This window comes from Pseudorca crassidens, chromosome 10 (assembly GCF_039906515.1).
Source record: "Pseudorca crassidens isolate mPseCra1 chromosome 10, mPseCra1.hap1, whole genome shotgun sequence".
In the NCBI taxonomy this organism is placed as follows: Eukaryota; Metazoa; Chordata; class Mammalia; order Artiodactyla; family Delphinidae; genus Pseudorca; species Pseudorca crassidens.
The window spans coordinates 102186600-102210438 of NC_090305.1; the positions used below are offsets into that span (position 1 = coordinate 102186600).

Genomic DNA, 23839 nt, shown 5'->3' on the forward strand with positions numbered 1-23839 from the left:
GACACTTACGTGTGCTGGAAGTGCCCTTAGAGGTCATCAGCTCTCACCCCTTCACGTAGAGATGTGAAAATTAAAGAAGGAAGGTAAGGGGTATAAAACCACTTACTATGTGATGCCATGATCTGAGATTTTCCTACATTAACTTCATTTAATCCTCACAATAACCTTACAAGGAAGTTATTATCATTATTATCACTTATTACAGAGAAATGAGACCCAGAAAGGATTAAGTAACTTACCAAAGTTTCAGGGCAAGGATTTCTCTAGATGACAGTCTCTCTCGCATAAATTGGGTTATCACGTGAGGAAGAAGCTGGTCTGGTGTTCTCCTCCTTGGCTAGTCTGGAAGTCTTGGAGGCAGTAGAAATGTTTGAGCAGAGAGAAGAGTGACGCTAGGAGGGAAAGTGGCCTGTGATGGTCCTGGGCTTCTCTGGCCTCCCCTCTGACAGCTGGGGGATCCAGTTCCTATAACTTTGCTGCTCCAGGCTGGTCGTCTTGGAAGGAAACACCTGCCCGTAATCACATCCTCCTCTTCTTGTTTTTCAAAAATCATTTCAGGTCTCACATACTGGCTTGCCAAGGGTCATGGCACTGGTGGCTGATTGTGAAGTTCCCAGACCCCAAGCTCCCAGACTCAGGGAGCTGGAGGGGGTGTTTTTTAACTAAATGGATCCATCACCTCTACTTTTACACCTGAACTCAGTTTTCCTGTTCCACTGGAAGCCAGGGAGACCTGACAGTGTGAGAGAAAGACCAATGAGCAAGGAGTAGAAAGATCTGGGAGCTGCTGTAGTTGCCACTTGTTCAGACTTTCCCTCTGTTTGGCCTGAGGTTCTGGAGTCCTAAAGTTGTGCAGAAACAGGCTACAGGAATTGTGTGATTTGAATGAGTTGCTAATCACAGAAGAGCACATATGAGGCCTTCACCAGGTTTCCACTTAGTCACATGACCTTTCCTACTGCACTCATGTCCTAGCCCTTTCCGCCCTCACCCCTTCAATACCTGTTAGAATTTGGCTCCCTCATAGCCACACAGGGCGATTCTGCTATTATCAGCTTTTTTCTGGGCACCCTCACTAATCAGCCTTCTGACTAAACCTCTCTGTGCTCTGGTTTGTCTGTAAACTAGGAATAATCATAGTACCTTCCACCAGCTTGCCAGCCTGGTGTTACAGTCCCCTAGTATTGGGGATCTGAAAGAAACTAATTCCCTGCTTTATGTTCCAAAACTGTGCTGGAGGCCAGGGAGGGGCAGATCAGAAAGCCTGTGCCTGGGGCTTTGCCCCTCCTGGGATTTGGGATCTGGTGAGGGTTCACATTCTCACCCCTTCACAATCCAGCATATTGCCGTTGGCATCGCATGAGAACAGCGGGGCTCCCTGGCAAAACACCAAGTTCTCCCTTCGTTTTCACTAAGCAGCTGCCACACTGATGGCATTTTATATATCGTTCTCTGTCTGTTAATGGGAATGAACGAATCTGGTGACTGTGAGGGGAGGGTCCCTCTGAGATGATGACTTTGGTGTGTATTTTCTAAATTTCTTTATTGTGGCTGCTCTTGGTGTGAGGAGAGGCCTCAGCTGGATTGGGAAAGGCTCTACGTTGTCTCTATGACAGTGTCTCTGAGCATATCCACTATCTCATAAATTGGTCAGGGCAGGCACACTGGGATTTTGAAAGCAGAAGTAGACCTACCAATGAAAGTAGCATTCCAGAGAGTGCAAGAATGCCACCATCACATATTGCTGCAAATTTATCTGAAAATCCTGTCACTCTGGGTGTTTTTTAGAGACAGATGCACGTGAGTTGAATTAAAGCATTTTATTTCCAGGAGGGATAAGGATAACATTAAATTCAGACTGATCTTGAAATCCCATTTCATCCAAGAAGTCTTTCCTGATACACTGGATAAGTGGTTATATTGAATGTTATCTTCCTATTCATTGCCAATACCACCCCCAGCTCCCAAATCCATTCTTTTGTCTAGGCATGGTGGAAATAACCCTTATCAGATATTCCTTTTGTTTAATTGGTGACTGTGTGCTTGTGACTGAATCTAAGTTTCCAAGGAGGCAGGGGTTAGATGCCAAGCCCAGTACTTTGAGCAGAAGGGACTGCAGGGGGTGGAGGAGGGTAGTATGAGCTCCCAGAGGTCCAGCTAGTGCCTGGGAACTGGCTGCCATTTTAGTCTTGGCTGTGCCGGGACTCTGAGAACCTGCCGTGGGCCTTCTTGGCATCGGTGTGGTGTCTGTTTAACAATCCCACATGCTGGGAAGATAGGGCCCCACATGCCTTGGTGCCGTGCCAGGGTGTGGGCTGCAGCAGGACAGAGGTTGTGAGGCAGGGCTTGTATCAGCTCTCCAGGGAGGCTGGAGAGCCTTGGGAGCTCAGGCAGGTGTCCAGACACAGAGCAGGAGTCCAGCCAGGCCGAGGTGGGCAGGCAGAACTTAAAGGTCAGATGAGGTGGTGGAGAGAATCAGAGAAGGCAGGAAAGGTCTGAGGGGTGGTCTTGACAGTCAGAGAAGGTTGAAGAACCAGAGAATGGCGACAGCAGGGTACAGTGGAGAATGCACTGGGCAGGAGGAGACCTGGGCGCTGTCCCAGCGCAGCCCCAAGTCCAGGCATGATGTGGGAGCCTGCGCTTTCCTTTGCTTCTATAGCCCCAGTCTCCTCATTTGTGAAATGAGATGTCTGGCCTAGAGACTCTCTCAAGTCTCTTCCAATAATAAAATCTTTGGGCCTTGAGAGTCCATCAATCATACTTGCAGCCCTGGAGGAGGCCGTAGAGATCTAGAGTCACCAACTGCGTGTCACTAAGGGAAGTGACCTGGAAATTCCACTGTTTTTCAGCATTTCAAGAATAACAGATTCTATCTCTACTCACAAAAGGACCACAGCAGATGATCACTTAAACAACAGTTTGATCATGGAGTTTGGGAGGAAATGTAATAAAAAGATGTTCTTTTGTGGTAAAAAGTTTGAGGAACTGATCAAATTCAGTTCTCTCTTTTTATATATGAAGAAAAGGAGGCCCGGAGAGGAGATATCATTTGCCTAAGGACACCTAGCAAGTTCGAGCAGAACAAGAAGAATCAGAAGACTGCAGTTTTCTAACAACCCAGTTCTGGCTTTTATCGTCTCCCCCGAACTGACTCATGCGCTAACATCCCTGATCAAAAACAGAACCCGAGCTTTTGAAAAATGTTCTAGCTTTCCTTTCTCTAATAAATAGAAGGTAGATTTGATCTGGCAACTTTTCCTACTAGCAGTTCCAGATATCAGTGGCTTAGAGCGTGAACCCAGTAGCACTAGAGAGAAGAAGCTGGATTACCCCTGCTGCCAGCACACTGGGGTGGATGTGGGGAGCTTGTGTGTGAGTGGGCGGAACTGGAAAGCCTCCTGTGGGAAGAGCGTGATCTCTTTAGAGCCTGAAAGGCTGCTGTGAGTAGGGAGAGTTACGGGTTAGGAATAAAGGAGCCTGGCTATGAATCTGGCTCAACTACTGTGTGACCTTGGGCAAGTGACCTCTCTGGGCCTCAGTTTCTTCACTTATAAAGTGTGGGGGGCAGGGGGCACCAAGGGGTGCTACATGTTTGCCAAAGGCAAACCCTGACACTTAAGTCTGTGTACTTCATCTCTTCTCCATGGAGCTGTTCTGGCTTCTCATAGGTGAAGGTCCAGTGAGTTCAGTTCGTAGATGAGTAGTAAGTCCTAGAAGACTGGGTCTGTCTTTCCTGCATTCCATGACTCCATTCTCCCTACAGGAAAAAGCTACAATTCCTTTGCTTGGCATTTGAACTTCCATGACTGGGCCCCATGTTACCTATCCAGCTTCATCACTTGCCGTCTCTAGAGATGAAGGTGTTTAGAGTTAGAGACCCAAATTTCAATCCCAGCTTTACAAGCTCTTTGCAGCTCCGTGACTTTAGGCAAGCTTCCTACCCTCCCTGAGCTTCATATGTAAAATGAAGATGATAAAGAACCTAGTTCATCAATTTGATATGAGGATTAAATGAAATATCATTAAAATTGAGTAGGCACTGAATGAATGTTAGCTCACTCTCTCCCTTCCCCAACTAAAGCATACGTTCCTGGAGAATAGGAATGGGACACCTCTTTTATATCCTCAGAGTGCTTTGCACAAAGCCCTCAGTGAGCAAATACTCAATAAATAATTGTTTGACTGACAAACAAATATTTGTTGGATTGACACTTGGTCTGTCTGTTCCAGAGCTGTTTAGGGAAACTGAAACCTTTGCTTCTCTTTTGCAGTTTGCCCAGCTGGTGGCCATCTACAAGACACTGGGAGGAGAAAAGTTCCCACTCATTGAGCAGACATACTACCCCAACCACAAAGAAATGGTAGGTGACTGAGTGCGGGCTTCAGTCTCTCTGCTGTTCGCACTCTGAGCTTAGCCACGTGGTGACTATGGGGCTCTGAAGAGGGCCTCAGCCTCCCAGCCCCAGAGACTCTGTTGAGGTTGAACTGCAGACCTGCTTTGTGAAACCAGGGTGGCTGGGTTTTAGCTGACAGCCCCTTGTCTCCAAAACCTGGAGACAGCATAGGAAAGAGCAGAAACAAGGGCATTTTATCGAGCAACAAATCCATGAATCAACAATCAGAAGATCCAGCTGCTTCGGGTCCAAGCCCAGCCCCACAAGTCAGGGATGGTTGCATTCCCTCACTGCATGTCAGTTTCCCAGTGCGAAAGGCAAGTGGGCATAATTATTCCTGGCCAGGACATTTAATATGGTACTTGCATAATTTAAGTGAGATTCTTTAAGTAACAGTCTGTGAAGAGTGTGAAGTGCTCTTCAGATGTAAGGTGTTGTCCCTGTTGTTATTCATCAGGCCCTTCCATTCCCTTGGCTTCCTCAAAATTTCGATAAGACTAGGGTTGCACTGTGCCTTCTCTGAGGCCATCCTAGGATGGCAGAAGGAGCAGAAAAATGGGATGGATGGTTGGTACAGAGGCTATTACTAATGTTTTTCTCTCGTGGTGACCTGGGGCTTAACCCCCTTCTTCTTCTCTGGCCCCACGTACTCTGCCTCAGGCCTGCACGGTCAGTTGGTGGTCCTCCCTAACCCACCAGCGGAGACTCTCTCTGCCATAGCTTTCCAAGTCTGGTACTCGGGGACAGAGACCTCCAGAAGGAATCTCCATTTGCACCATTTCTGTGAATGAGGAGCCTGCTCCTGGCATTTTGTGCGTGGCCCAGCTTATAAGTGAGCCACGCATGGAAGATGAGTAACAACCCTGGGCCTCGAAAAGAACTGCCTCCTTCATTTTTGTCAGAGCTTCCCCAGGAGAGGCCCTGGAACCTTAAGCCCTTGTGTTTAATAAATCCTTGAGACTGTCATCAGGGCTTTCCTTTTTAGGACAAGTCAGGAAGCCCCGTAGAGGCTGAGGAACCCTAGGGGTCTGTGCTTGGCGATTTCAGGGAGTCCAAGAGGGGACTGAGCTGAAGACTGAAGGGGCTCTCAAAGCTGGCTTTTTCCTGCTGTAGCGTCTAGCAGGCTGACCACTGAAAAAAACTGCAACACATGCAAAGTGTATTCCTCATCTACCAACCTTTGGCCCCAAGGGCCCTTGCGTTACTTTTCTCCCGTCCTCTATCCTGATATTTGCCTTCAAGAGAGGACCCCTAAGATCTCTCTGAGGTGTCAAAAGCTAAGTGGGAATTTCAACTCTATAAGAGAAAGGCTTTTTTTAGCTTAAAAAAAAGTTTTGAAGTAGGAATGAAAACATTAGTAATCTAGTAGAGAAGGACTTTCTAAAAGAGACAGAGGAGAAGCCTTTTGGACATCAGTTGAGGGCATTAAGTATAGTTAACCTAGAGAGACAACCCAAGTCTGTTCTTATCTTGCTAATTGGGCCAGGCCCTCTGCCAGGAATGGTGTAGAGGGGATTACAGCACATGGAGGGAGGTTAGGCCATTGTAGGCTTCACATTGGATGATTCTCTGTCCCCCAAGTCACTCCCCCAAAGCTGGGATTGAAGGATCAGAATGAGGTGAGACAGGAGGAGTAGAGGATACACAGCCAAAGGATGTTGTTCTTTTCATTTCTCCAAATCAGCCTGTTTATGATACTGTCAACCCACCTTCTGGTCTTGTACGTCACAAGGCCGCCACACCATCTCATATGTATAATAGTCACCATCTCTCCCCTGTCAGATCAGTTAAGACAAAAAGAAAGCATTTATCTGGGGAGAAAAAGGAATAGTCCTAGCTTTGGAAGAGAAACTAAGCCAGAATCAATAACAAATACCAGCTCAGCTAAAAGGGTTTGGGAGGCAGGGATGAAGGGCTGAGGACAGGAGAGAAAAGTCATGCTACTTTCCCTAGCCCTTGACAGGTTCTGGACTGGGGTCTTGGACACAAGCTGTAATATGCCCCATCCCTGCCCTAATGCTGGCCAGACCATCCACTTGTTACTTCCCATTGTCTGGCAGTGATGAGGCAGGTGGTGACAGCCAGAGCTCTGAGGGAAGGAAAATGACTTGGTTTTCAGGATACTTGAAGGTATGTGGTGGTCCCTCCTAGGGCTGGATGATATCAACAAACTCCTTCCTGAGGGGCAGGCGTCCCTGGTACCAGCTGCAGGTGCCATCAACATGCTTCATGCAGACATAGTGCCGGGCCTGGTACCCATAGAGCTTCCGTTCCAATAGCCAGTCTGTCCAGAGGCACTCGTTGGGAGTCGAGATGGTACAGGGCACCATATAGCAGGTGGTGATCTAGAGCCATAGCCACACAACATCAAAGTGAGTAGGGTGTCCTTTTTCCATTATTGCCTTTCAGACTCCTACATGTTCTCCTACAGCCTAACTCAAACGCCCCCTCCCTTATGAAGCCTTTCCTAGTCTCCAAATTTCTCCCTTAGTTCTCCTTCCCCCTGTGCTCTGCATATATAGTATTGCCTCCCTAATGGCATCTCCGGAGTCAGAAAGACCTGAAGGTCCTTACTCTACCACTGACCTTAAGCAAGTCACTTCACTTCCCACAGCATTAATTTCTTCACCTTAAGATGGAAATCTTAAGCCTTCAAAAATTTGTTTTAAAGACTAAATTAAATATTTTAAATAAATTAACCATTACACGTCCTGGCAAAAAAAGTAGACTCTCTTTAAACGGTAGTGTGTTATCCCAGTCTGCCTAATACGATGGCTGCCTTCCCAGCTAAAATGTAAGTACTCTGAGATCAGGGACTATGGGCCATCTCACTTTCCCATCCCCAGCTTCATACGATGCCTGGTCCATCGCAGATCTCAAGTATAGTACAGCAGGTGAATAGACCACGCATGCATGAAGGAAGGAATACATGAAAGGTGAGGCTGCACAGCTCAAGACCCTTCCCCCGCCCCCAAAAGACCTTGGAAATGGACATTCCTTACTTGGCAGCCACAGTTCAGATGGTAGTGGTGATTCAGACTTTCTCTCTGCAAAAAGGACAGGTTCTCCCAGGGCTCGATGTAGTTGCACAGATGGATGAAGACTTTCCCATCATTGAGGATCTGACCTTCAAGGGGAGATGGAGGAGAGCCTAGCATGAGGAATCTGCTCTTGGAGCTCCAGGAGTCCGGATTCTTGAAGGAGCCCCAAATCACAGCCTCTTCAATATCTTTTGGTGGCAGTGGTGACATGGGACTCAGTGAAGGAACCAGAAATACCTCTATTGTCTTTGTATCGAAGCTGTTACCAGATGATGTTTGTGTGAGGGAGAACTGTGGGGTGAAGGCCTTTACGTTAGCATGGTGTAGACAGAGGGATGTGGGCTTTAAGTCAGAATCTTGGTGGAACCCCCTTCTTTTCTATCATTTACTAGTGTGTGATCTTAAGAGAGTCACATAACTTCTCAGCTGAAAGATGAGAATAATGAGGTTATTGGCAGGATTAAATGAGAGAATGTCTGTGAAGTTCCCAGCACAGTTGTGGGCCCACAGAAGATGTTCAATAGATAGTAGGTCTTTCTTCCTTTTCAACCCTTTCCAACCCTTCCCAATATCTACACAGGCCAGTCTCCTGCCCCAGTGATACCTATCTTGGTGAGTCTTTCCCCTTCCCTTTCTTTACTTATCAAACTCTTTCCTGTCTCCAAAGACCCTTTTTAGTACTATCTCGTCCGCAAAGCCATCCCTGACCGTGCTAGCACACACCTCTTTTAGAACTTCAGTCGCTCAGTCATTTACTGACTGAGCAACTACTATGACCTGGTACCAGGAATCCAGAAATAAATATGACAGAATCTCTGCCCCCAAGGAGCTTAAACACTAGTAAGGAAGACAGATAAGTAGGCAAAAATGACACTGTTGTGCAATTATATACAAGATGCAGTATAAGAACAAAGGAAAGAACAATTATCTCTGTCTGTGGAAGGGCTGGGGGCAAGAAGGGTGTCTAAGAGCAGATGATGCTTGCATTGGGCCTTGAAGGGATGGGTAGGAGTTCACCTGCCAGACAAGTGGGGAAGAACTTCTGGATGTTGGGACAGAGGGGTGTAGCCCAGCAGTATACCTACTGCAACCATAAGTAGTTTCATTCAGCTCTAGGAGAAGCGAGGGGCTGGGAACAGTCACTGACAAGTGGCAGGAGGCGAGGCTGGAGAGGTCGGCAGGGTCTGGTCACAGAGGGCATTCGGTATTAGGCAGAAGAGCTTGTGCCTTCTCCTGCAGGCGCCACTGATGACTTTTCAGTACGCTTGTGCTTCGTCACCTAACCCCACCTTCGTTTAGACTTGACCTCTGTGAGGGCAGCCAGCACGTTTGCTGCTTCCCCTGATGTACCACCGTACCTAGGAGAGGGCTAGGCAGGCAGAGGGCAGGTGCTCAGGAAGGAGGTGGCCTTGTTGGCTAGTCCTGGGACCTGGAGGGCTCAGGGGCATACCCCGCCTCTGCCTCTCCCATCCAGAGGCGCCCCGATCAGCACATGCTCAGAGCTGGGGGCCCCTACCAGTGTGGCCTCCAATGCCTATGACTTCTCAGAAGTTTGAACTGTGAGCTCTTCGAGGACTGCGACTTGTTACTGAGTCTCCACTCTCCTGCCCCAGGCCAGGCAGTGAGTAGGTGGTCATTCATTGCTAAGGGGATGGACAGATAGTGGAATTCCTCCTCCTGTCCTCCCCACCTGCTGTTTTTCTTTTCCTGGCCTTCTCTCTAAATATTTTTCATCCTTTAGGGCCGATTCAGATCCCTCTTAGACAATGAAGCTTCCCTAACTGTTTACAACCACACAAATGCCTTTCCCTGAACTGCAAAATAATTCAGTACTGCATTCATTCACTTATGGATTATATTCTTGTGAGGTTCTTTAACTGTTCGATCCCAACCAGTTCAGTATGAGGGATCTGCCTGGGTCCAAGGTCATGGAGAGAGAATCACGTTAGAGTCAAGGCTCCTGTTAGGGCCTGTGCTTTACTGCACCCCCAGAATAGGGCCTCGGATGTGAGTCAGCCACGAGCCAAGAGTGTGACCTGTCCTGGCTGTCTAAAGCTAATACATTTGTAGGCTACAGTGACAATTATGTGTGTATTGCAGGGGGAGTTTGCAAAATGCACAATCCTCCTTTGCTCTGTGTAACTAAGACCTCCCCTGCAGTGTGGTGTCCAGTTCGGGGTCCTGTGCTGGGGAGGGACAGGGACAGGCTATATCCGTTTGAAGGTGGCCAGGGCAGGAAGGGGTCTGGGAACCACAACCAGTAGACCTGGAGCTAGAGTGCATGTATCTGTCGTCCTCAGCCCTCTGAAGGGTCATCGTAGAATAGAGGGCAGAGCTGAACCCATAAGGGAGAGTTTCAGAATGGCAGAATTTGGCTCAAGATACCAAAAATCTTATACCAATTAAAGCTGTTTGGAAATGGAACCAGTTATCCTAGGCTGGGAGAGCAACCTGTGAACTAGCAAGCCAGTGGCAGTGAGGACTCTTGCACTGAAAGGGACGTTACCAAGGCTCCTCCCAACCTAGGCTGCCCCTTCGTAACACAGCTCTGTTTTATGCCCAAGAAAGTGCCACCTGGCTCAGCTCACTACCCAGGGTCAGCCCGGGCTCCTCCTTGACTGCCTTCCTTAGGGCAGAGACTCTCAGGGCCGCTTGCTGGTCTTTCACTTACCAGTCAGGAGATACTGCTTCTGGCTGTTAGCTTCTAGTTTCACCCCACAGAGGGAAGAATCAAAAGGTGTATAGATATACTGAATATTGTTGACTTTCTCAAACCCTTTGAACATCTGAAAGCATTTACAAAAGAGCAGTACTGGGTCAGTGAGTGTACTTTATATCTTCACAGGAAAAACTTTTTCTTAATCTAAAAAAATTAAGCGGAAGTCTAGTTCAGGATTTGTTGCACACAGATGGCCCAACTGGGTCTTTCCTCTCTAAAACAATCTAAACCTTGGTTGATTCCAGCGAGAAGGGAGGTGCCTCTAGCAGCCCTATGCACAAGCGCTGAGGGCCTGTCCCGCACTGTGCCTTGGCTCCGGTGGGCCTGTTGCCTACATGTCATCCCCTGCACTTGAGCATCTGTGCCCCAACACCGCTGAGCCAGGCCGCCTCACCTATCGGCCCCACCGCTCCCAGATCACAGACTCCACTCCTCCTAACAGCCCAAGGGGGTGATCGCCCTGGCCTGTCCCCATGTACCTTTATCTGTTTGATTTCATACCGGATCATTTTTTGAGTGTCAGCAGGGTCTGCGCTGGCAGGAACTACCTTCTCACTGGAGATTTTGGCCCGGATCGCTGCACAGGAAGAGAAAAGAGGGAACTTTCAGCAACACGTGGGAGTGGTCCATATGGGATCTAGATGACGTGGCATCACCCTGGAGAATTGTGCAGGGGAATTCTGGGTTTAGGTCTTGGTGGGTTATGGGGAGAATGCTGCATGTGAGGGAAACTCCTCTGCACTTGCTGGAAGTTCCAAAACCCTCGGGCCTGTTGGGTCCTGCACTTTAGCAGCTGGTTTGGGGAGTCTGGTTCTCCACAGCCAGGTGCAGTGGGGTGGAGGTGCGGCAGGTAGAGGAGGAAGCAGGAGCCACCTGAGGGCAGTTGGTGTGCGGTCATCCACTGCTGTAGTCCAAGGCCTCAGAGAGAGACTGACCGAGTTGATGTTGGTAAATGTTTATGAATTAATAAATGTCCTGACCCTGCACAGAGGTAGTTCATCTCTTGCCACTTGGGTATTAATCAAAACCTGTTTATGAGTTCCTCCTCTGTGCCTGGCCTAACGCTAGATACTAGACCCACAAACATGATTAAGACAGGGTCCGCACCCTGCAGAACTCTTGGTGTGGTGGAGAACACCCTTAGAAAGACCAACAGCACAGCATGGTAGGAGCACAGAAGTGCTGTGGTGGCACCAAGGAGTCAGGAAGCCTTCAGAGAAGAGGAGACACCTGAGTAAGATCTTGAAGGATGAATAGGAGTTTGCCAGGAATTTAAGGGTTTCAAGGAAGGGCATTCCAGGCAGAGGGACAGAAAGGGCAAAAGCTGTGTGTTGAAGTGAGGGCGTGGTGACAACCTCAGTTATAGGCTTGGACACCCAAGGATGTTTATAATGAAAGCGCAACCCACTGGCCCCTGGCTTTCCCTTCCCCCATCCAGTAGATCAGAATAATCACCGGAGAGTTCCGCAGACTTGTTCAGTGACAACACCGCCCCCCGCCCCCCCCCCCCCCCCCCCCGTAACTGCAGTAGGCAGGGGAGATGGGGTCGCTGCGGAGGCCTTTTATGCAGTCTGTTCCCTCGCAAGTCTCCGGGTCGCGGCGCTTGCAAGGTGGCTGTGGCGCCGGCCCTGCCCGACCCACGGGGCCCCAGCAGGAGGCAACTGGTGCGGGATTGGAGCTCCTCCCCTTCCCTCCAGACTCCAGGTCTGCCGCTGGGCCCCGCCTCGACCCCACACAGCCACCCCCTGCTGTGGACCTCGAGGGCTCCCCCGGACTCACCTAGCGCCGAGTGGCAGACGTGCTGCTGGGGGTGCGCGGGGGCGCAGCTGCACGCCTCTCCCAGCCCCGGCGGCCGAAGCAGCGCCAGCAACCTTAGCAGCAGTGCCCAGCTCGGCGCGGTCCGCGGGCTCCGCGGCATGTCACAGCAGCGCCCTGACTCAGCCTCTGGGGACTGTCGGACCAAGCAGCTCCTCCAGGGCTTCTCCAGAACTCGTCGCGCCCCTCGCCCCTGGTTTTATGAGGTGGACCTAGGGCCAGTCCCGCCCCGATGGGCCCCGCCCTCCTTTGGCTGTAGGCCACCCGCGGCTGCGGGACCAGCGGCCCTCCTGGCCGGCGGGCTCAGTGGCAGGCTCAGCAAGATGAAGAGGGAAGCCAGGAGAGTCTCCTAGCCTCTATTTCCTTGCCTGAGCCTTCTGGAAGTAGAGGGAGGGGTGGGAAAGGGGATGGTGTAAGGATCGAAAGACAGGGCAACAAAGACAAATGCACCGGGACACAGAGACCAAGCGACTGTGATTCAGGCAGAAAGGACAAGAGTGTAGAGAGGCACAAACAGAAAGAGACAGGCGGAGTCAGAGAGAGGCAGACGGAATTACAACAGGCAAAAGAGACAGTGACAGAGAAGGACGGATCTCTTGCTGAGCTGCACGCTGGGAATGAGACAAGCTACTCAGGGCTTCTTTCAGCTGCAGGAAGTGTTTTCAATGCCCTATTTATGAGGCTCCAAAGCAACAGCAAACAGTAATGGAATAGGACAGAGAAAGTTGGGGTGTGTGTGTGTCTTGGCTCTGTCGGCTGGGGGGTGGGGAGAGACGTCCGAGAAAGCAGCCCGTGCTTTACAAACCCTTTCCCGTGCCCAGAGCTCAGACTCTGCAGATGTCTGAGGACAGTGCTCTTGCTGGGGGCTCAAAGCACGGGGTAGCCCATCACTTAGGGCAAACCTGGGTTCTCAAAGCTCTCTCCAGACCCTAGGCCACCCTGGTTCCTATCTCAGGCCCCTACTCAGCTGAGAGACTACATCTTGTTATAGAGGGTGGGGCAGCTTAGAAAACAAAGAAGCAAGGCACTTGAGGCCACGGACTGGAGTCCTGTCCACTGTTTGACAGAGGGCATAGTTCTCCGACCCTCCAAACAGAAAGAAACCCACGGGATTGTTGTCGTAGCATGTTTCCACACAGCGTTCCACCAGCAGGTCGCAGGCTGGGTACTGATTGTGTCACTAGGTAGCTTGGCAACCTTTGCCTCTCTGGGCCTCACTTCCTTCTCCGTAAAGTAGGATTGAACTACGTGATTTTGCCCCAGTCTCAACTGGCCTCAGCCAGGAATACTGAAATCCTCAGGTCAGGTACTCCCAGTATCTGGTCACACTCAGGATTCCCGTGGGGATCTGACTTTTCGTCAGAGTCAACATTATTTCCTTTGAAAGACATGTTTTCATCTTGATGTGGTGGTGATGTTTGAAAAGAAGGAAACTGAAAGAGAGCTGAGGCCTGACTAAGAAGGATGAGATTTGGTGTCCAGGTTGGTTCTTCACGCAACACCGGATCAAGATAGAGTCTGATGTGTTATTGCTCGGGATCTCGAAAGCATCCAGTCCAGTCTCTTCGCTTGGCAGATGTGAAGACTGAGGCCCAGGGAGGTAAAGGGACTTGCAGAGAGACTGGGATGCAAGTCTCCTGACGTCTAGTCCAGTGCTCTTTCCCCTCCACCACGTTATTTCTTCCATCGCCATTTTGTAACAGCTTGAAATCCTGCCTTTGAAGGGTAGTTCTTCTTTTAAGTTTTCATAGTTCTTCTGTTAAAATACGGCTACCTCAAGGTAATGTTTACTCTCTTAAGGATCTCTTTTGAGTGATAAACGTGTTGAATTCCTATGTCAGCTCTCTTCCAAACCCCAAGCTGGGCAGACATGGGCCTTCGCATACTAAGTAAGCTGTGTTTGGTGCTGAGTGTGGGGTGTTGGTGAGCAAGGAAGAGAGTGTGAAAGAGGGGAGAAAAGCCAGGTTCAGTGCAGGAAAGCTGGACACATGAAGGATGAAGCGATAAGTTTTAAAGATGTAGAGAGTACCAAGTCGGAGAGCAGGGTCCTTATGGTTCTGCTACTAATATGCTGTGACCTTAAGCAAGTCACTGTCACCCTATGGGCCTCAGTTTTTTAATTTGCGAGGCAAGTAGGTTGCACTAGTTCTTTAAAGAGCCCTTCCAAGGGTGTTCCCAAGAAAAATATTTGTAAGATTCCACACGTACACTCTGACCAATTCATTCCTTTCTCCTCTGCTTTCAGCTGACTCTGCCCACGTTCCCTGTGGTGGTGAAGATCGGCCATGCTCACTCGGGCATGGGCAAGGTAAGGCTGGGGCTGCTGTGCTCTGGGGTTGAGGCCAAGAAGGGCACTTTTCAGAGAGCCTGGTTGTGGACTGTTCTTCTGCCTCTGTTGCTGATGACTTCTTTTCAAGGAGAAGACCGTTTGGCCCCTCTGAAGCCATGAGTGTTACCCAAACGGTCCTCTTGCAGCAGGCATAGTGCAGGCCACCTGACTGGTCCCTGTGTTCTTTGCAGCAAATGTGGCTCCTGAGCCCTGGGAAGGGAAGCTCAAGAGTAGGGACTTCCGGGGCTTCCCTGGTGGCGCAGTGGTTGAGAGTCCGCCTGCCGATGCAGGGGACACGGGTTTGTGCCCCGGTCTGGGAGTATCCCACGTGCCGCGGAGCGGCTGGGCCCGTGAGCCATGGCCACTGAGCCTGAGCGTCCGGAGCCTGTGCTCCACAGCGGGAGAGGCCACAACAGTGAGAGGCCCACGTACCGGAAAAAAAAAAAAAAAAAAAAGAGTAGGGACTTCCTAGGGAGATGTGGCTCTCAGGTCTGCATCTGGATGGAAACATCTTGATGGGTTTGGGGGCTCAGGGCTCTTGTGACTCTCGTGTGTGTGTGTGTGTGTGTGTGTGTGTGTGTGCTTTCTCCATTAGGTTAGAGTGGAAAACCACTACGATTTCCAGGACATTGCCAGCGTGGTGGCCCTCACCCAGACCTACGCCACAGCAGAGCCTTTTATTGACGCCAAGTATGACATCCGGGTCCAGAAGATAGGCAACAACTACAAGGCTTACATGTGAGTGGGGGTGGGGTCCCCACAGATGCTCTTCGCTGTCTCCTCAGCTCTGGGGAGACTCTCGGCCTCCAGGTGGTAGCCACCTCGCAGTTTAGCCTCCTCTGGCCCACAAGGCAGAGAACAGAGAGCGGGAGCCATTCCAGTCAAGGGAGTCTTAGCCTGGCTTCCTTTCAAGGCAGAGGAGGGGTTCCTGAACTGAGATGAGAAATAAATGAGTATTTATTTTCATTTTAGCCTCTGAGTGGAATCTGGCATTCTCCTGAGTTATGAGCAGACTGGAGTATCAGCAGCAGCGCATGTGGTTTGTCACTAATGGGCAGCACAGAGGTTTCTGTACACATACACTTGTCACAGATATCTCTGAACACCCGTTACTTTTATCACTATTTAAGAATCATGGTAGTTAGACTTGCCACTGCATTCACACCTGTAAATACATTTGTTATTTATGAAGAAACATATTTTTTACTAATCTGAGATTTGTTTACTGCTTTTGATAACTCTTTTGGTAAATTCTTTTAAATAATTGAGTTCCTTTGTTGTCCTGTGTAGTTTATTTTACATTCACACGTCTTACATATTTTATACATTGAAAGGAATCCATAGGCTTCACTAGGCGGCCAGAGCACAGAAAAAGTTAAGAAACTCCTGACGTAACGATATAGCCCTGCAAACACCACAGAACGTTAAAAGCCTAGTGGTTATGAGAATAGATGACTTCTCCATGTAACTGTGTCCATTTGCCAGAATGGAAAGGTAAACGTTTCCTCCAGTACAATTTAGAAAAAGAAAAGATTTCAAGACTACCTGATCTTCCATAAAATACATAAGAATGCAAATGGCTTACGAGTCCAGTTTTGGAAATATTAACTTCACACTGTAAAAAATGTTAAGGTAGTGTTTTTCTTTACAAAGAGAGAACATTACAATATATGAATTTGATCTTTGCCACTCAGGACTTGAGCAGATGTCAGGGTTGAGCAGCTTCCCTCTCTCACCATCTATTTTCATTTTTCTTCCCTCATCTTTCCTTTTAGTGTGTACACTCCCCACCCCTGGAGTTAGTTAGGAGTCCCTTCCCTGCACTCCCTTCTTGTAACCCTTTGCACACCTCTAGTTGAGCGCTTTTCACACGTTGGGTATTTGTACCACGCTCCTCTGAGCTCTCTAGGCGGAACCGGAGTCATCTCTGTGGCCCTGCTTCCTTGAACAGTAGCAGGCGTGTGGTAGGCCCTCAGTAAGTATGCAGGGAAAAGCCCTTATGAAGAACTGAAGCACACAATCTTTTTTACCTTTATTCATCCGATTCCTACTTTATTTAAGTTTATAATTTTTTTTTTTAGTAAATCCTTATTGGAGTATAATTGCTTCACAGTACTGTGTTAGTTTCTGTTGCACAACAAAGCAAATCAGTCTTATGCGTACACTTCCCCATATCCTCCTCTTCTTGCGTCTCCCTCCCACCTCCCTATCCCACCCCTCTAGGTGGTCACAAAGCACCGAGCTGATCTCCCTGTGCTATGCAGTTGCTTCCCACTAGCTATCTATTTTACATTTGGTAGTGTATATATGTCCATGCCACTCTCTCACTTCATCCCAGCTTACCCTTCCCCCTCCCTATATCCTCAAGTCCATTCTCTATGTCTGCATCTTTATTCCTGTCCTGCCCCTAGGTTCTTCAGAACCATTTCCTTTTTTTTTTTAGTTTATATGTGTTAGCATACAGTATTTGCTTTTCTCTCTCTGACTTACTTCACTCTGTATGACAGACTGTAGGTCCATCCACCTCACTACAAATAACTCAATTTCGTTTCTTTTTATGATTGAGTAATATTCTGTTATGTATATGTGCCACATCTTCTTTATCCATTCATCTGTCCATGGACATTTAGGTTGCTTCCATGTCCTGGCTATTGTAAATAGAGCTGCCATGAACATTGTGGTGCATGACTCTTTCTGAATTATGGTTTTCTCAGGGTATATGCCCAGTAGTGGGATTGCTGGGTCATAAGGTAATTCTATTTTTAGTTTTTTAAGGAACCTCCATACTGTTTTCCATAATGGCTGTGTCAATTTACATTCCCACCAACAGAGCAAGACGGTTCCCTTTTCTCCACACCCTCTCCAGCATTTATTGTTTGTAGATTTTTTGATGATGACCATTTACTTACTTTTTTATTTGCAGGGGACCGTCAGTTATTTGGGGGAATGTTTAGGCCCTCTCAGTTCCTCTTCCCCAAACTTTTGGCCATTCTCTTGCTCTCAGAAGAAGGAACTGACTTGGCCATAGTCAGGATAAGGTTTGAGATTCTTCCCTCCTGCCCCAGCCCTCACCCTAGAGACCTAGAGGCAGCCACGGTCGGTGGAAAGAGTGCGCAGCTCCTGCTCCGCTGTCAGTAGGCAGTAATGTGGGTCCCTCTGTGGAGGTCGGATGACCTGTGAGTCTCCCTAAATGGCTTCTCAGTTTCCCTTCTGCTCCCACGTGCCCCAGGTAGCCTGCATGGATCTGTGCCCTGCATCCCATTGTTAGAGAAAGGTGTAAAGTATAAGGGACATTATTATTACTCAAAGTTTCTGAGACCCTATTATGTACCGTGGCCTTGTGCTGGGGACATGGAAGTGAGGGACTCTCTGCCCCCGTCCTTGAGGAGTCCATCCTCGCCACAGGAACACACCTGTGAACCACCACTGTTAGAAAGACAGCATTATTTTTACTATGATCTGTCTTTGTGTTTCTATTCATATTTTGCAAGCCACTCAGCTGTCAGTTGTTCACCTTTTCTGAACTAGGTAGTGGGGTGTAGGGAAAAGCGCAGCACAATGAAGGAACGAAGAGTCCTGAGTATCTTGTATCTTGTATCTACTTTGAGTAGATATACAATGCTGGACAAGTCATCTAACCTTTCTGCGTCTTCATCTCCTTGTCTGTAAAGTGGGGGCAGGAATCGCAGCCTATTCACAACAGGGCGGTTGCAGTGAGGCTCTGGCGAGGGATTTGGGAAGGAAGAGCCTTGGAAGGTAGTCAGTACTGTACAAATGTGAGGAGCTGTTACTGCCACGTTGGTCGGCTCACTGGGCTGGCTCAGGGCTCTGAAGTACCAGCCGTGTGTCTCGGTTTCTCAGTGTCTGAAATCAGATCTCTGCGAGAATACTCCTGAGAACTGCTAAGCAGAGAAGCACATCATCCTGTCTTCAGTCATAGTGAGTGATAAGGACAGCAGGTGAAGGGCTCTGTCAGTAGTTGAGCAGGGCTTTTCTGTCCCCTAGGCCATCCCCTTCCTCTTGACTGTGTCTGAGTGAAGACTAATAATTTAAAAGCCATATTTTTGGTATTTTACAGTTTATTTAAAACTGTATCAGTTGGTCCTCATGACAACCCTGTGTTTACAAAGGGATAAGGGAGGCACAGAGAGTTGAAGCGATTCACCCAAGGTCATCGAGCCAGTCAAGAGCAAATCCAGAACCAGAAACCAGGTCACCTGCCTCCTATTTAGTCCAAGACTAGTTGACTCTAACACATGCTCTTGGAGGGAGGGTGCAGAGGGCATGGAAGAGAAGGGGTTGGGGACCTGACTCGATCAGCTGCGTGTGATAGATGAGGCAGCTTAAGCCTGAAGAGGTTAACTGACTTGTCCAGAGTCATGTTGCTGATACTGTAGGCCCTCAAAATTAACTACTGAATTAATAAGTGAGCTAGTAAGGAAGCCATGGGGAGATATTCACAGGAACCCTGAGGGTATTTCCAGCATCAATAGAATTCAGTTTGTATATACCAACTCAGCCTAGATACCAAGTGGGTAGGCTGCTGGGAATACAAGACAAAATATATACCCTCAAGTGATTAATAGACTTGTGGACAGAAGACTTAGCTCAAATAACTAAAGTAAAAAGTAGACGCAGGATTTTAAGTGAGGTGTAGGCAAAGTCCTCTAGGTGTTCTAAAGAGAGCAAGTGCTCATCTGGTTGAAAGGATCAGGGAAGGCTCCGTGGAGCCAGAGCAGTCTGGGTGGGACTCTCGTAGAAAGGAGGAGAGAATTGCAGGCCGGGGTTGGCGGAGGCAGCCAGGCTTTAGGCTCAGCAGACAGGCCCCCGGCTATTTGCGGGAGAAGCAGGTGGGGAAAGTAGCGGTGAGCCCTCCTCTTGCTGGCCCAGCTCACTGTCTGTCCTGTCCTGGCGGGACCTTGTTGTAGGAGGACGTCGATCTCAGGGAACTGGAAGACAAACACTGGCTCTGCAATGCTGGAGCAGATCGCCATGTCAGACAGGTAAGTAAGGGGAGGCGTCCGTAAATGAGGAGGTGTAAGAAATGAGCCCTGCCCAAAGGGAGCCTCTGATCAGGCCAGACAGATGGAACACAAAGGCCCAAGCACCCAGTTAACAAGATCAGGCAGGAATGGGTTATGTGCTGAATTCTGTAGATAAAGACTGGACGTGCCATAGAAGGTCCAGGGAAGGAGGAGTTACTGTGGGCTGGCATGGCCAAGAAAGGCCACCTGGAGTAGGTGAGACCTGCCCTGAGCTTGGGAAGGCAGGTAGGATCTGGAAAGCAAAGCAGGAGGGCCCTGTAGACAAGGCAGTGTATTTGATGGGGGTGGAGGGCGGGAGGGATGGGGCGGGGGCTGGGAGAGGTAGAGGCAGCAAGGAGAGCATGGGACTAATGCCCCAGCCTCGGGACACCTTCCCCTCCCCTCCAGGTACAAGCTGTGGGTGGACACCTGCTCTGAGATGTTTGGTGGCCTGGACATCTGTGCTGTCAAAGCTGTGCATGGCAAAGATGGGAAAGACTACATTTTTGAGGTGAGTCTGGCCCACACAGTATCTCAGTAAGAGACAACCCCCTAGGCTGGAAGCCAGGCTTTCGGCTTGAGACCTACATGGGCAGCACGCACTGCATTTATGTTAGCGTCTCCTGAGCCCTGGGAAGGTTTCCAGATGACACAGCCAGGGGGTATGCATAGCAAAAACACACCTGCCAGTGGGAGATGTTATTTCTAACCAGCTAGGCTGACCCACACCATTGGTAAGAGATGCCAGACTTGGGTTCCTTGGTCCTAGCCTGCCACTCCTCTGGGAAGACTTTAGTGGTTTTGCCATTCTTGGTCTCAGGAAGCTGGTCTTGGGAATCATTTGGTCCAGTCTGCTCATTTTGCCAGTGAGACAGCTGAGGCCTAATGCCATGAACATGTGCCCAAGGCTACATAGTGAATCAGTGTCTCAGCCTGGACTAGAACTCAGGTCTCCTGGGTGCAGGAGATTCTTCTTAGCCCTTCTGTGAGCTTTGAGACACTTGACTCAGCCTGAGCCTCCGGCACAATTTTGCTGACTCTTTTCCTGTATTAAAGGGAGAGTCAGTGGCCATATAGTCTTTCACACACATTCCCATCCAGTCTTCCCAGGAGCAGGAGAGGCTCCTTGCCAAGAATTGGTGGTATTTGCAGAGGATTCGTGTCAGGAGCCCAAAGTGGGCTCGGCATCTGCTCCATGGCCTGCTTGGCATGTAACTTCTGGATGGTCATACCTTCCGCCTCTCGGTGGGCCTCAGTTTTCTTAGCCATGAATGAGAGAGTTGGACTCCAGAGTCTATGATCCTGGGCAAGCAGACACTCCCTCAAGGAGGAGAGTATTGATCTGGACCTTGAGGTACAGGAAAAATTGGATTGGTGGTGAGAAGAGAAGGCATCCTCTCTCCTTGCTCTCTCTTTTTCCCCACCACCTTCAGCCACCAGACTGAAGTCTCACTGAGCCCTGGCATGGGTGAAGTCTGGGGGAGGCCCAAGGCAAAGGCTTGCAGGAGAAGGAGATAAAGGCCAATATATGCAAAGGAACATGCTTCTAGCCGAAGACAAAAGCACCAACTTCACCCCAACCTCTCTCTGCTGGCTTAAGTCCTGCTCATTCTGAAAGACTGTACCAGGCCTTGGATGTTTCCAGGCCCTTTCCTAATCTGGGCCACTTCCTCCACCAGGTCATGGACTGTAGTATGCCGCTGATTGGGGAACACCAAGTGGAGGACAGACAGCTCATCACCGAACTGGTCATCAGCAAGATGAACCAGCTGCTGTCCAGGACCCCTATCCTGTCTCCTCAGAGACCCTTAACCACTCAGCAGCCACAGGTAAGCAGGGAGGAGACACAGGAGAGCCAAGAACCATTGCCAAGCCCACTGCTCTGGACTGGTGGCTCTAGGATGGAGCAGAGGTCAGATACCTAGAGGCCTGCGTGGGCTCTGTGTAGTCTTTTCCTTCTCCCTCTCTTTCCCTTCCCTCCCCTTTGGACACCTGATTATCTTCTACCACCCCTTATAGAAACCTTCTCATTAGCAAGCTGCAGGATCAGCTTTAGAACTTTCCAGAGATGGAGTACTGGCTCCCTTCCCTCTGAACTTGAAGACTCCAGGGAACCAGAACCTGTTTCCCCTGGGACTTTTAAACTGGGAGGTATCTGAGGAAGGGCTCGATCAGATCTCTCATTAGCTGTTCAGTGCCTGAGAGGTCTGCTGCATTTGTAGAGAAAGAAGGGTGATTCTGAGAAATCTCCTGGTCTGGAGAGAGGGGAGAGTCAGGTCTCTCATTCTGAGCGAGAGTGACAGGGTAGAACTCATATTCGAGTTCTGCTTTCCTTCCTGAGGGAGACGAGGCAGCCTTCTCCAGTTGACTGTGGTGTATGACTCCAGGCAGTCACATTCACAGTGACAGTATTCCAGCTGCAGGTCTAGTGGGAAATCCACACTGAGGTTTCTGTGAAACCTCAGGCCCCGTGGCACCAGAGTGGGCTAAAGACAGTCATCTAGGAGGTAGCTCATTTTTCAAAAGTATCGCCAAACTCTTCTTTCCACCGTATAATAGAGTAGTAAGAACTTGGGACAATGAATCCAAGAACTGAGTCCTAGACTAGCTCTTCCCCTAAACAGCTCTGTGACTCTGGGGGGAATTTACTACCCTTTCCAGGGCTCAGGTTTTATCCCTTATAATGAAAATCTCTCAGCAATCTTGCTTTCGAGATCCTACTTCAGTTAGGGAAGTGGAATAGAATAGTGATTCAGAATGTGGGCTTTGAAGCAGGAACTATTCAGATTTGAATCCTGGACTCTCCATTTACTGGCTTTGTGACCTTGCACGAGGACCATATCCGTGGCTCAGGAGAGATCTAAACAACAGCCCTTATTTTCTAGGGCTGTTACAAGGATCAGATGAAGTGAAGAACCTAACACATGGCACAGCACACGGTAAATGCTCAGTAAAGGCTACCTGTGTTGTTACGTAAGCAGCCTCTGGGTGTGGGTTCCCTACAGCCTTAGGCTTTGAGATCATCACTCCCTTTTCTAAAGATCAGTGCTGGGATTATACTGCAATCAGGAGCCAAGTAATTGGATTCTTGAAATCTTTCAGTAAGAAAGAAGAAAAGGAGGGGGAGAGGGCAAAAAAAAAAAAAAAAAAAAAAGATTAAAAAGTCTGGATTATTTAGTATAGAAGCGAATTAGCCCATATTTATCTTCTCATCATTTGAACATCACAGAATCATAGCATAGAAACATAGAAACATCTGTGCTCTCTTTGGGTATCCAAGTTGAGAGTGGCCCCATCTGGCGGGATGTTACCATAGATTAGCTCTTGTGTTTGTTTCACACCTTCTATAGGTGGCTCACGCTCTGGGGGCCTCTGACCAAGTGCAAGAATCTGTTCCTGTGCTTCAGGAATGTAGTCACTAGATAATTAGGTAGGGTAATTAGGAGAACACACTTCAGTTGCTTGTTAGAGATACAAGCCCATTATTTGAATATTGTACTTAACTAGAGGTGATAAAAAGATTTTCCCGGTTAAAATAATATGAGGCCCGCAGTAGATTCTATGATTTTGTAAATCTGATGGAATCAAGGTGTTTGAGTCCTAGTCTTGCCTTTCAGTCCACACTGTCTCAGTGATGGGATTGGCAGATTGATGTTCATTCCTGCTCCAGAGGAAAAGTGACAAGAGCCCCCTTCCCCCCTTACCCACTGAGAAATACAGAGGATGTCTGGTAGCTGCTTAAACAATTTATGACAGAGTAGGAGAGCCTGTTGCTGCCCAGGCAAGATAAACAAAAATGGGCTGCTCTGGGATCCTGTGAAGGTTGCTTAAGTACTTTTATAAATGCGTGCAACACTGTCTTGGCCTCCTCAAGGGAAATCATCCTGACTTGAATGAAGGCTACGCTGAGTCGGGAGACCTGAGTTCAGCCTGTCCTTGCCACTGACTCACCAGGTCAGCTTGGTAGATTTCTATTTCTCTGCCCCAGCATCTTTGCATGTATAATGAAGGGTTGAACCAAAAACAAATCGCTAAGATCTCTTCTAACAATAAAATTTAGATTATATGAAAATGATAGAAGTTCAATAACAAAGAAAGAATTTACCAAAAAAAGTGTTTTCACCCAATGAAAGCATTGATTCTTCTTTCATATAAGTCCCTTACTTTGTAAACATTACATATTTCAGCTTAAATATTTTAAAGAGAAATATGTCAGAGTCAAGGCAGGAAACCTGGTAGGGAATGAGCTTCCCTAAATACAGGCACACCTGCAAAACTTCCTTGTAACAAAGCCAGTCTGGCTTCAGGGTGAGTTTTTCTCTGCTGAGCCTTACATTTGAAGTTACAACAGAAACTGTAAAACTGTGGAAAGCACACCACGCTGGGAGTCAAGACACTCAGGAGCTAGTCTCACTCTGCCGTGACATTACATGACCGTGGGTAAGTCAGTTCCCATCTCTAGACCTGTTTCCTCACCTATAAAATGGAATTGGATTAGATGATCTTTAGATCCCTTT

At 48.6% G+C, this 23839-nt stretch overlaps 2 protein-coding genes across 2 annotated transcripts in view; one reads left to right on the plus strand and one right to left on the minus strand.

The window, feature by feature from the left end:
- Positions 1-23839, plus strand: part of SYN2 (synapsin II) — a 153099-nt gene that overhangs the window by 111722 nt on the left and 17538 nt on the right. The window contains exons 5-10 of the mRNA XM_067755495.1: positions 4272-4361; positions 14215-14277; positions 14894-15036; positions 19227-19301; positions 19731-19833; positions 21002-21151. Of these exons, the coding sequence (XP_067611596.1) occupies positions 4272-4361; positions 14215-14277; positions 14894-15036; positions 19227-19301; positions 19731-19833; positions 21002-21151 (624 nt within the window). The remainder of the gene's footprint in view (positions 1-4271; positions 4362-14214; positions 14278-14893; positions 15037-19226; positions 19302-19730; positions 19834-21001; positions 21152-23839) is intronic.
- On the minus strand, positions 1806-12579 carry TIMP4 (TIMP metallopeptidase inhibitor 4). The gene is made up of 5 exons (XM_067755496.1): positions 11934-12579; positions 10634-10731; positions 10107-10221; positions 7397-7521; positions 1806-6739 (listed from the first exon to the last, which is right to left on the minus strand). The coding sequence occupies exons 1-5, from the start codon at positions 12070-12072 to the stop codon at positions 6542-6544; spliced, it is 675 nt and encodes a 224-aa protein (XP_067611597.1). The 5' UTR covers positions 12073-12579; the 3' UTR covers positions 1806-6541.